Below are 13,334 nucleotides of genomic sequence, written 5' to 3' on the forward strand. Positions count from 1 at the left end.
TATTAGTTCTGTATCTGAAAACTGCCAGTGGAATTTTGATAGGGATTACATCGAATCTCTAGATTGCTTAGGGTAGTGTAGATATTTTACTAATCCATGAGCATGGATTGTCACACACCTGTTGATAGACATTATAAAGTTCCATAGGAATTGTGGGTTCAACTCTGTGCCTTCTAGGCCCTCAGCCTCTTTCTCCTCCAATGTAGTGTGTTTCAAAATAAGAAATCATCATCATACATATTTTTTTGTATTGTATATGTCAAACCAAACTGTCAACCAGTTATTTTATCTTCTACAGCAGAATTGCCTCACAGTCAATTAGTTATGTACCAAAGATGTTTGCGGCAAAATGTCTATGGCAAAGAAGCTTACAGCAAAAATACTTGATATGATTAGATATAATAGTGAGAAGAACCATTCCCACCTCCACCTCTTGATTTCCAGACCCATGTATTCTGCCTGTGAGGTAGACAGCACCATATAATGGTCTATGCTGTGAAGCATATACCACATCCTATAAGACAAAACTCTGGTCTTTCAGCATACTGTTTCCCAAAAGGTGCTATAAATTAGTTTTCAGTAAGCCATTCCATCATTCTGTTAGTAGCCCTCGGTGGGTGATGAGGGTATGTGATAAAATTAGTTAATTCCATGGGTATGAGCTGAATGCTGCACATCCTTCGCTCTGAAATGAGTTCCTTTATCAGAAACACGGAATTCAGTGATGGTGGATAAGGTATCCTGTGTGTCCACAGGTGGTGGTGCTAGCAGAAGCACTGTGAATAGGGAAGGTGAATCCAAAGTTGATGTGTATTCCAGTGAGGATGACTCTTTGTCCTCTCCATAATGGAAGAGGTCCAATGTAATCAGCATGCCACCAGGTGTCTGGCTAGTTTCCCTGGGGAATGGTGCCATATCAGAGGTTCAGTTGGTCTACTGTTAGCAGGTTGGACACTCAGCAGTAGTGGTAGCAAGATCAGCCTCTGTAAAGAAAAGTCCATGTTTTTTTAACCCGAGCATAGACTCTGTCCTTGCCACCTTTGGCTCACTAAGCAAGTGCTAGCTGGCTAGGAAAAGAGGCTGCCTGATGTCCATAGAGCATATTATTTTGACCATCTGATTATTGAGAGCCTCCTCTGCAGTGGATGCCCTTATTGGGCTTTCCCTAGGCCACAAAAATCTTCACAGCCTATGCCCTTTCTGAGAGTTTTACGCACAAATCTATTTTCTAGATTTCCTTGTCTCTGATCTTCCAATCCTGTTTCTTCCATCCCTGAGTGTTCATTCAAATAGTTAACAGTGGCTAATGAATCAGTGTAAATCTGTCTATCTAGTTGTCTCTCACTACAAAAGTGGTAAACCAGATGTACTGCTTGAAGGGCTGCCCACTGGGAAGTTTTACTTTTACTGCTGTCCTTCAGGGTCACCCCTGAGTGGGGCTATGATGCTTTCAGGCAGGTACCAACATATTGTGTTGGAACATCTGTAAGTCTGGCTCGGATTTCTTCTTCCTCAGTCAGCTGATCATAATGAACACCTATGAGGCCATAGGTGTAGATTGAGAGAGAGAAGAGGCCTTGCACTATAGGATTTATTGCTGAAAGATTCTGAGCCACCTGTTGTTCATATAAATTACTTGTAACTTCCAGATCTCTCTAAGCCTGGTCTTTTCTATTCTGTGTCCAGTTGATGACAGATTCCTGTTGTGTACACCCAGTCAGTGGCTAGGTTGGTCATGTAGCTTTCAGTTCATGAAAGAAAGCTCAGGACATACAGTCACCTGATATTCCATAGTTAGGCATTTACTTACTGTCTAATAAGACCTAGTAGCAATCCAGAAACTACTTCTCAAAAGGAAAATAGTTATCTGTAAAGGAGGGCATGGAATTTCTCCCAGTCCGAAGTATGCTTCTTTGGTAGCTTTCCAGAGGTTCCATACAGCATCCCTATTTACTATAGACACTTGGAGTATCATTGAATCTGCTTGATCATAAGACCAAAGTGGAAGATCAGCTTGCCTTCTCTTGTTCTGGTCCCCACTGGAAGCTTATAAGTGGCTTGATAGATGGAGAGAGCAGCTCACTCAAATGTGGTATGTGTTGCTTTCCAAAAGGCCTACCAAGCATTCTGCTCCTTTTGTTCGTGGTAGGTGATGGGAGGTGTAGCAACTTGTCTTTCAGTTGGAGGGAATGTCTTGACATATTCCAGATCATTGGATCCACAGAAACGTCACTGAGGTGGCAGGGTTCCTGAATTTTTGTGGGAATTATCTGCCACTCTCTTGATTCACTTCTGTCTTACTAAGGCATCTAAAGTATTATGCTTGTTGCTTCCTGCTCCCCAGATCCATTCAGCATAATGTCATCAATGTAGTGGACCATTGAGATGTTTTATGGAATGTCAAGATGATCAGGATCTCTGTGGACTGTATTATGGCAAAGAACAGGAGAGTTGAAATAGCCCTGAGGCAAGGATTTGAAGGTGTCCACAGATACAAGCCAGGTAAAAGCAAACTGCTTCTGGTGGTCTTTACAAATTGGTATGGAGATAAAAGCATTAACCAGGGCAATAACTGCAGCGAAATGCTAGGGACTGTGTTAATTTGTTCTAGTAAAGATCTGGAAGAGTAGCTTCAATTGGAATCATAACCTGATTAAATTTATTATCCAGAGTTATTAGCTAAAATCCATCTTATTTCAGTACAGACCAAACAAGCAAAGATGATGTGATAGGTATTCTTACCCCTGCATATTTCACGTCCTTGGTAATGTCACTGATTTTTGCAATTCTCAGGCTTATGGTTTTGTTTCTGGTTGTCTTAGTAGAGAGGAATTTCCAGGGGTTTGCACTTACTTCTTCCTGTTGTAATGACCCTTACCCCATGGATCACAGAGCCAGCTGTAGAGCATTCTGCAGGTTGCCAGGTATATCTATTCAACTTCAGGAATTGGGTGGGGTCCACAGACCACCTGGGTCCACTATGATTCAAAATTGGACTTAGATTCCATCTATCACATGATCACCATAAGGCCCCACTTTTACTGCTTGTACAACAGCAGCTTTTAGTGTTCTTAAGAACTAGTGTCAGTTCAGAGCCCATGTCCAGTAATTCCTGAAAGTTTGGATCTTTCCTTTCCTTCAGTTCACAGTCATTCTACTAAGCGGCCACAGATCCTTGGAGAAAGATTTATGTTATACACTTGTGACAGTGCTACAGGGTTCTTCCTCATTGGAACTTGGCCCTCCTTCAATCAGGGGGCTCTGAGTATATGAATTGGCTTAGGTCTGAAAACTGGTTGAGAAACTGTGACTCTCCATTGTGGTGATTTAAGTCAGGTGTTTTAGCCACCAGGTCTGGAGTTTTTCCTACTTATAGATCAAACACTAATCTAGTAAGTTACTTATTTTGTTCCTGGAGACACCATGATTAATTAGCCACCAACAGAAATCTCCACAGGCCAGCACATTCTGGTTATTAGTACATCCCTGCTGCCCTTTTTGATAAAATAATCTACCTTATTTTTGTTGGTTAAGTGCTGCTGCTTGACCTCTGCTTCTCCAGGATTATCTTTTGAATCAGGGAGCCCATATTAATGGTCACATTTCCCATTCCTGACCTTTATGGGAGGACAGTCACAGAGCTTTTCAGTGATGCAGGTGCTGCCCTTAATTAATGTATTTCTCAGTGCTTTCATGAAGGGACTATTTTCTAGACTTTTTCAAGGGTTGTAATTGATGGGAGGGTATGCAGTTTGCATGTGAAAAATCTCCTCCAACATTCTTACCTCCCTAGGGTTTTGGATTTCTTCCCGTATATCAGAGGTCAGCCCATACATCAACTCCAGCCCACCTCCTGATTTTATAAATCAGGTTTTATCAGAACACAGCCATGCTCATTCTTTCATGTGTTGTCTAGGTCTGCTATTGCACTACAGTAGCAGAGTTGAGTAGTCTGCAAAGCTGAAAATATTTACTCTCTGGTCCTTTAAGAAGTTTGCCAACCTCTGCCTTAGGGCATGCTGAGATTTGATCCGAGTTAGGGGTCTAGTGACAGCAAAGGAATGATTGTGATGGTTCTTCAGAAGGTTAAGCATCCTCTGCAAGGCATCTGTTTCAGAAGGTGTGTCTTCTCAGACACTGGAGAGGAAGCTATTTGCATTGGCCAGTGAAACTCCAAATAACTCAGAAGTTCAAGATTCTCAGTTTTGTCTGAGTCCAGCCAGATGCTCCCACTCCACGGTTAAGGGTTCTCTTCCCAATCAGCGGCCTAACTTTCACACAAGAAAACTTGGTGAGTGTGTGAATTCAATTGACATTGTAAATATTCAGCAATATCAGCCCTGTCAGAAATTCTTCTAGGTTTGTCTTGGAAGTTCTCTACTCAGACCATGACTCGTGCTGAGAGTTTAAAAGAACCTGCGCTTGTTACTTCTTTCTGTAAATGCTCTGTGTATTCAGTGTAATCTTTTGTACAAACACAGAACTTGTGGTCACCATTATTGTTGTAATGGTCAAGGGCAGCAGCCGCTTGGACTCCCAGGGCACTCAGCTTCAGTGGATACTTCACAGTCAACCACAGGAGATAGCTTCGTTAATTGTTATGCCAGTGCATACCTTGGATTGCTAGCATCCATTTCCCATTGACAAGGGCTCAGCACTATGCTCAAGCCCAAAGAAAGGCATGACTAAACCAGTTCTGCAAACCCCATCTTTAATGGTCTGTCTCCTGTGACCACTTCAGTACCAGTTCTGTATCAATCAGAGACAGAAACCACCCCAGTAATTTGAACAGGGAAAATTTAATATGGAGTGTTAGCTAATGAACGGTGATTTAACTACTAAAAGGTGTGAAAGAGGATTCTAAGGGGTATAGAAGTAGCAGATGCAGAAAGCAGCTACTACCCATAGGGCTAGTGGATGGTGATCAAGGAATGAACTTACAGGGTGGACCCTCCCCTCTTCCCCCAGGCTGAGATTCAGATCTCTTTGGAGAGGGCGTAGGTGCCTCAGGAACATACAACCTGCCAGTGGAAAAGAAACTTGCCGGAGGGCTGATCTAGGAGATCTGCTATGATGGCAGAGAAACCCCCCTGTTCCCCCAGTTCCTGTCCGCTAATTGATCCACTGGTTACAGCACAGCAGAAGGAAGAAAAGTCCCTTCCTTCTTCTTTGGCCTTGCAGGAACCCTCCAGCACCCTCTACTGGCCAAAACCAAGTCAACTAGCAATGGAAAAATGTCCATAGGGTCCTGCTCCAGTAATCACATAGCAGGAACAAGGAGGGTGGATTTGGAGCTGAGAGGCAATAAATTAATATCAGGCCTTCTCCAGTTTCATGGCTATAACTGCTATCTGTGTGCTGTTACCTCCCTTATGTATATCTCTAGCCTGTATATATCTTTTCCCTTGAACTCCAGAGAAGTATTAATGTATCAAACTGGCTCCTTGATGTCTTCATTTGAACTTCTCACAGGCATTCATAACAGGTACAAAACCAAACACTTGTACCTCCCCTAGTTTTTCCCATCTCAGCAAATGACATCATCAATCAAACGAAAAAATAGCCTCTACTTTTCTCTTTTTCCTACTTTACTCCCAGTTGGTCAAGGTCCTGCCATCTCTTTCTTCAAAATATATACAAATCCTACCATTTCTCACTACCTCCACTGCTGCTACCCTGCTTCAGGTCACCATCATCTCTTGACGCTTAAGTATCAGAAATCACATCCTAGATTTCTAATGTATGCTTGATAATTACATGACTGCTTATTCTCAGTTCATTCTATAACTTTACATTCTATAACAGGTGTACCCTATCCCTCCCACTCCAAACTTTATGCAAGACTTCAAAAGCCTTAGGGCTTTGAATATGCCTGCTACATCCCTTGCCGTCAAGTTAAGCCCATTTTTTGTGTTTGCCAATACAGCATTCACCCTTATTTTTTTTAAATTAATAATATTAACATCACTATTTCTTCATGTATAGTTTTGAAATATGTATAAATCTTCCGAGCTTAAACTGATAATTGCCTATTGTCAGATTTTTTTTTAATTTGAAAACATTTTTATAAAGATGACCTTATTTCTTAAATTTCTGTTTTGTTGGATAGAAACTACTAAGGTAGCAAACTCCCCGAACAACAACTTTTCCACATATATCATTGACTTTTTATGTTAGTCATCTCTCATTCTTTTCATCAGCTTAATTCCTTTTAAGGTAAATATCAGTACTCACTTTTGTTACATTCAGAAAAGGAAATGGTTTGTATTAACTCACGCTTGGAATGCCATACCATTGATCTCAATAGAAAACTTTATTATCTGCATCTTTATTTCTTTCTAATATTGATTAGAAACCATAATAAATATAGGAATCCTAAATAAATAAATATAGGAATCCTCTTTGAATCCTCTTGAATTAAAGTTTCCTTAAGCATATACTTTTTTTTTAATAAAAGAAAATTACCTGATACATGCTCTCTTTCTCTTTTAGGTGGGAGATGTTGCTGTTTTTCTCCTGATGGTAAAGCTTTAGCTGTAGGTCTCAATGATGGAAGTTTCTTAATGGCAAATGCAGATACTCTGGAGGATCTTGTATCTTTTCACCACAGAAAAGACATTATTTCAGATATTCGATTTTCACCAGGTAAGATTTCATTGAAATCATACTTGATTATTAACTTGAGTATGGCAGTGAATGTATCAATGTGTGATTTTTATTAGCTGTTATTTTATCTCAGAATTTTAGTTTTTTACTAGAAGAGGCAGTATAATGAGAGGTAAAAGCCCTATATTAGATCAGTGGCAAAATATCTGGCTTAGTGCCAATTCTGTCCCTAAATTTTCTGTGTGACTTGGGCCAAGGCATTTCTTTGAGCTTCATTTTCCTCATTTATAATGTAAGACAGATTGGATAACTGTTTTCATTATATTCTTAATGCGTTTGAAATTACATGAATTTTGCTTCTTCAATTTCCATATATTCATTACCAATGACAAAACCTACTATAATACAGGATTACTAATGTTAAGGCAAAATTTACTTATGTTGGCTTACTTATATTTTTTGTAAATTTAGAGATTTTCTTTTTTTTTCTGGTTACATGCAAAGAATATGAAAATTACTTTGTATATAATTTTTGATATTTTCTTTCCACTGAACTACCTCACTACATTAAAATTTTATTTAATTGTGTTAATTATAATATACATGAAAATGTTACCATTTGTCGTTTGACTCATATGTCTTGTTATAACTTAGGAAACATCTAAGAGTTCCTCCAAAAAAAAATTAAGAAAATTGACCCTAGTTGTAGAGTGTAAAAAATATTTCTAAGGGTAGAAAATTTCAAGCAAATATGTTTCTATTACAGGTTCTGGGAAATATCTTGCTGTAGCATCACATGATAGCTTTATAGATATATACAACGTAATGAGTAGTAAACGAGTAGGAACATGCAAAGGCGCTACCAGTTACATAACCCATATTGATTGGGATGTTAGAGGTAAGATTCTAAATAACTTACTATTTGATAAAAGTTTCATTTGACTTAGTATAGCTATTTTGGAGAAACAAGTAATTCAACTTGTTGAATTCAAATGATGAGTTCCAAAGCATTGTGAAAAACAAACGTTATTCTCAAAATGATTTCCACTACTTTATTTCACACCTAAAGATGAATGCTGTGAGTTTAGACTTTGCAATACTTCTAATGTAATTCAGATGATAGTACAGTAAGTGATAAATTCTTTAATTTGTAAAGTAATTTAAATATTATACAAATTTTTTTTAGTCATTTGTCCTGGTTTTGTCAGATAAGCTTGATATAAATAGTAACTGAAATTTTGGAAAATAGTTATGTTAATGAGGATTTTTTTTTTTTAGTAACAGTATTTGCCCCCACTTTTTTTTTGGCCTCGCCCCACGGCTTGCGGGATCTCAATTCCCCAACCAGGGATTGAACCCAGGCCACAGCAGTGAAAGCCTGGAATCCTAACCACTAGACCACCAGGGAACTCCCAGTTTTAATGTAATTTTCCCAGCAATAAAATACATTCCCTAAAATTGTCATAGTTGTATAACATACAGAATTTAATGAGTATCTGTTTTTTAGCAGAATGCGTGGCATATGGCAATGTTTAATAATTTAGATAAATGCTAAATATTTTCAGTGCTCCATTTTAGGAATTTTTGTTTCAGATAGTCACCTATATAAATCTCGTGTTGTAAATTAAAGTTTTTCCAAATGTAGTTTAACAAAATACTCTTTAAAAAAAGGTTTCAAATTTTATTTCTAGGATTTTTACGAGTAGGAATATGCAAAGGCACTACCAATTACATAACCCATATTGATTGGGATGTATAACAACAGAAATAGTTCACATATACACACACACACACACACACACACAAATTAAGCCATTTATGAGTTTATTTACGTTATTATATATATGGTTGACTGCAGAGGGTTTAAGCTTAATTTTTCCCATAAAAGTTAAATATCATACTAACTGTATATGTATTTATATTTTATATATGTGTATATTTTAAAATTTTTTTTTAAGGGAAGCTTTTACAGGTCAACACTGGTGCTAAAGAACAGTTATTCTTTGAAGCTCCCAGAGGGAAAAAACAAACCATCCCCAGTGGAGAGGTAGGAAGATAGTAGTGCTTGTAATGTTGATATGACAGAAAGTGGTTAGAAAGCTGATGCCTATCTGGGTAAAGGAAGAGATTCTATATTAAGAAAAGAAATAAATTGCTTGCTTGTATGTCTAGCTCTTCTCTAATTACTTTCCTCAAAGGATAAGAAGCATGCAATAGCATGTAAAAGACATGCCATCTAAGATTGGAGTACTGCATGTCTGTCAAATCTTTTGGAACCCATGTGCCTAAGATGCTTATTGGCAAATTCTCGTTTGAGGGGGAAAAAAAAGAAAAAAATGGGTTTGGTTTTGTGGCTGATATATTAGCAAAATTTTTTGACATGGCCAAGGAAGAGAAGCTAAACAAATATAACGTGAAAGTAGCTTAATAAGGAGTGGGACTGTAAGTAAAATTCTTAATTTCCAGTAATGATTAATTGGAAAATATGCTTATAAACTATTAGTAGAAGTTTAGACATGAAGTGTAAGAATAAATTTCTTGATTATTCTAAAAGCAGAAAAAGTCATATATTATCACTGTACGTTCCGCATCTAGAATACACAGTGGATATATAATAAATACATCTTGAATAATGTTATGTTAAAATTTTTCTGTAGGAACTAGTGGACTTGGGAAGCTACAAAACCAAGACAGCTACTAATTTGTTTAACTGTTTTTATTAAAATTTTTAATTTATTTGTGACATATATTAATTACAAAGAAAAATATTCAGATTTTTTGTTGTTAATTTTTTAGGGTTAGATGTTATAACCTTAGAGCATTTTTTTTTCTTTTTTAGGTGGAAAAAATTGGTTGGGCATCATGGACAAGTGTGCTTGGTTTATGTTGTGAGGGAATTTGGCCAGTAATTGGAGAAGTCACAGATGTAACTGCCTCTTGCCTCACCAGTGACAAAACAGTCCTAGCTACTGGGGATGATTTGGGATTTGTGAAGTTATTTAGATATCCTGCTAAAGTATGTGTTTTTCTTTAATTCTCCTAATGATCATAATTATAAAAATGGTTAAAGTAATGCCCTTTCATAGCATTTCTTTTTGTAATATGAATATTACACATGGAATATGTAATGTTGTAATATGAAAGGTTCAGAATTACGTTTCCTATTCTTGACATCATATTTATAGCTTTTATCTATAGATAAAAAGTATTATCTATAGATAATAGTAGTATTATAATTTATGAAGTAGTATTATAATTTATGATCCTATACCTTAAGTTATATATTATATTGTACAGTTTCTCAGTATTGAGGAGTATCCATAGCCCTTTTAGAAGAAACATTCTTTTAGCCCTAATATTAAAGAATTTTAGTATTCTTTTGATTAAATATATACCATTAACAGGAAATATAAACTTTTGATATTTACAACTTTAACATTTAAAATGTTCTAACAAATTAAATACAAAATACTATAAATGACACTACCTATAAAGTCAAAATAACTTTGGTTTAATGTGAATGAGTGATGTTATTTTCCTAAAACCAAACTGTAGAGATTCTTTGGAATGTGCATGCCCATGCTACTGTGTGCTGTGTGATGACTAAATTCTTTTATTGCTTTCCTTTATTCAAACCACTGGGAAACATTAGGCTTTCACTTAGCACAAAAATAAAATTCATATATCAAGTATAGATGCATTTATTTCTTAATTGTCACAAATTCAAATATATGTTGTAATCTAGTACCAACATGAACATAAATATAAATTTGAAATATGGCACTGAAATCGTGATATTCAGTGCATGGTGGTCTTAATTAACTGCTCATATGAATATTTTTAGATCAGCATCTAAATGAAAACACAAGTTTAAAAATTCCTGTAGAGAACTCAGGCACCCAAGAAAATATTTCACAAATCCTTGTTTTAGATACACTTAAGTAGTAGTACCTTCTGTATAAGAATGTGTTCCAATAGAACATTTATTAGTCAAAAACATCATTCTCAATATTCTAGATGGTATAGGAACCTTAAAAATACGTTCTAGGATATTGGTCTGCAGATTCCTTCTTCACCTTACTGTAGCAAGAACCACAAAATCTTAGGGAAGCTACCTTCTTACAGTGTTTTGATGACAGATTCACCTTCTATTTCAGCTAATTTTTATTAAGAGTCTTCATTTCCAAAGAATTCACTGATTTAGCTATTACTGTGTTTTGTATATTTAAGACATTTCTTATTTTAACACCCTTGAAAAGATGTCCATCTAAAACCTGCTTATGATATGTTGATCTGAAATTTACTTATGAAATTTGGTAATGCTAGTGTTTAGATTTAAAAGTTGCCAGTATCTATAACTTGGATTTTTCTTCATATTTACAAGAAAAATACATTCCTATGTGTAACATCTGCTTATAAACAAAAACAGTAATGAACTACGATGAAAGATATTTACTTGGGTATATACCAAAATGTTTGCTAATTACTTTTTGTTAATATGGCCGTGCTCTATGTACATAGGCATTTATATACTGATTTTCCCAGTTATTGTGTCTATTTCCAACAATATGTCTGCTTAGCCATTGTTCTAACAGATATGTACTATTCCAAAGATATCCACTGTAATTAGCTATTGCTCTATTGAATATTTAAGGTATTTAAAATGTTTCACTGCTATAAGTAAATACTGTAGCAACTATTTTTTGCACAGAAAATGTCTTAGCATAGATCTCTTAAAGAGGGATTGGTGAGACAAAGGTCAGCATTTTCATGCTTTTCAATGTAGAATGCCAAGTTGATTTCCAAAAAAGTTATGCCCATAGTACTAGCAATGTGCAAAACTACTCGTTTTATCCTGTCCTCATCAGGTTTGGGAATTGTTATTTTTTATTTTAGTGAGTTTCAGTATTTTCTTTTTTTTTTTTTTTTTACAAGGTGCCTTGTAATGATTAATTTCCAATCACAGATTAAGAAATAAATTCAAAATTATAACAATGTTTTCAAGTAATAAAATTTCTCAGAAAGATTTTTTGAATTTTTTTTTTTTACCTTTAGGGAAAATTTGGAAAGTTTAAGAGGTATGTGGCCCATAGTACACATGTCACAAATGTGCGCTGGACTTTTGATGACAGCATGTTGGTTACCTTAGGAGGTACAGATATGTCTTTAATGGTTTGGACAAATGAAATGGAGGGATATCGAGAAAAAAGGCCTTGTGATAGTGAAGAATCTGATATAGATTCTGAAGAAGATGGGGGTATGTCATTTTAAAATATTTTAGTTTAACGAAAACATAGAAAAACTTTAGCACAACTGATTTAAACTGTGGAAGTTAAATAAGTAATAATAATACTTGAATAATTGTGGTTTTAGTCCTTTCGGTCTATTTAACAACAGAATTTGTTTTGTGAATCAAAAACAACAGGCTGTCATATACTAATAACTTAGATATTCTTCATTTACCAATGAATGATAATCATACTTTAAATTAGTACTGTTAAAATAAATTTATAGCATTGAGCCTCATACTTTAATTTTGGTTTTTTCCTAATATACCAGTAATACCAGCTCATTACAGAAAAATTAGAAAGTGTGTTTTCAATAAAAAATAAACACAGCATCCATAATTTGACCACTTGGAGGTAATCTCTGTTTAACATTTGGGGTATACCCATAGGGGTATGTGTATTTATATACATTATATTTTTTTAACAAAAATGATATCATATTGAGTTTATTTTTTGTAGCTTGCTATTATCACTTAGCAATACTTTGAGAATTTTATCATTAAATATTCTTCTACATCATTTTTACTGGCTGTATGTTATTGCATAATTTGATTATAACACAGTGTATTAAACTTATTTCATATTGTTGAACATCCTTGTATCCAATTTTTAAGATCATACGTGAGCTCCTCAGTTATAACATAGAGAATAATTCTTATATTTTGATGTTAGGCTATGACAGTGATGTCACAAGGGAGAATGAAATCAGTTACACCATCAGAGCCTTATCAACAAATATTCGCCCAGTGTTTGGAATCAAGCCTCATTTGCAACAAAAAGAACCCTCAGTTGATGAGAGGTAACAATCAAGTTTAAAACTAGATGAAGAAAAAGATATTGGTATTAAAACTTGAATTGATTGTTTAACTGAATGAATTTTTGCAAAAACTCAGTAACAGTGGTACTCTTGCATTTTACAGTTCCCAGCACCTCTTAGAAAGCATGTTTGTCCTTAAATACTTTTTGGTAATGACACTGTCTTTTGCAAGTAGCTTAGGGAATGATGCTACATATAAAGTCTATGTGATTAAAGGAATCTTATTTGCTAACTTTTATAAATATATGTGATAGGGTTTCAAGATGAATCCAATACCTATTATGTTTTAGGAAGCACATGAGCAGAGAGATGATTAAATTTTTAAAAGGCCTTTTTATCCATGTGCCTTTTTGATCAAGAATAGAAAGTCATTATTTTAAAATTTTTCCAAAAAGGCAAGTTGAAGTATAGCTTGTCTCTAATGGGAATTATTGGTCTTTGTCTAGAATCAGCAAATCAAAAGTAAGGCTATGTGCACTGCAGTTTTATGAGGAAAGAGAGAAACTGTGAGCCTGATGCTTTTAAAATCATTAGAGAAGATAGAAAGCAATAAAGAGGCATATGGATCAGTGAATGGCATGGATTTCAGAAATGAAGAGGTTTTAAGAAATGATAAAGGAGGG

At 35.5% G+C, this 13,334-nt stretch overlaps 1 protein-coding gene across 4 annotated transcripts in view; it reads left to right on the forward strand.

Annotated features, from left to right (window-relative positions):
* The window catches only part of EML5 (EMAP like 5), a 162,643-nt gene that overhangs the window by 104,408 nt on the left and 44,901 nt on the right, over window positions 1-13,334 (forward strand). For all 4 annotated transcript variants that reach the window (XM_019919245.3, XM_073800143.1, XM_019919251.3 and 1 more), the window contains exons 22-27: window positions 6,493-6,645; window positions 7,373-7,504; window positions 8,565-8,653; window positions 9,446-9,622; window positions 11,662-11,863; window positions 12,567-12,693. In XM_019919245.3, coding sequence (XP_019774804.1) covers window positions 6,493-6,645; window positions 7,373-7,504; window positions 8,565-8,653; window positions 9,446-9,622; window positions 11,662-11,863; window positions 12,567-12,693 — 880 coding nt within the window. The remainder of the gene's footprint in view (window positions 1-6,492; window positions 6,646-7,372; window positions 7,505-8,564; window positions 8,654-9,445; window positions 9,623-11,661; window positions 11,864-12,566; window positions 12,694-13,334) is intronic.

This window comes from Tursiops truncatus, chromosome 2 (assembly GCF_011762595.2).
Source record: "Tursiops truncatus isolate mTurTru1 chromosome 2, mTurTru1.mat.Y, whole genome shotgun sequence".
In the NCBI taxonomy this organism is placed as follows: Eukaryota; Metazoa; Chordata; class Mammalia; order Artiodactyla; family Delphinidae; genus Tursiops; species Tursiops truncatus.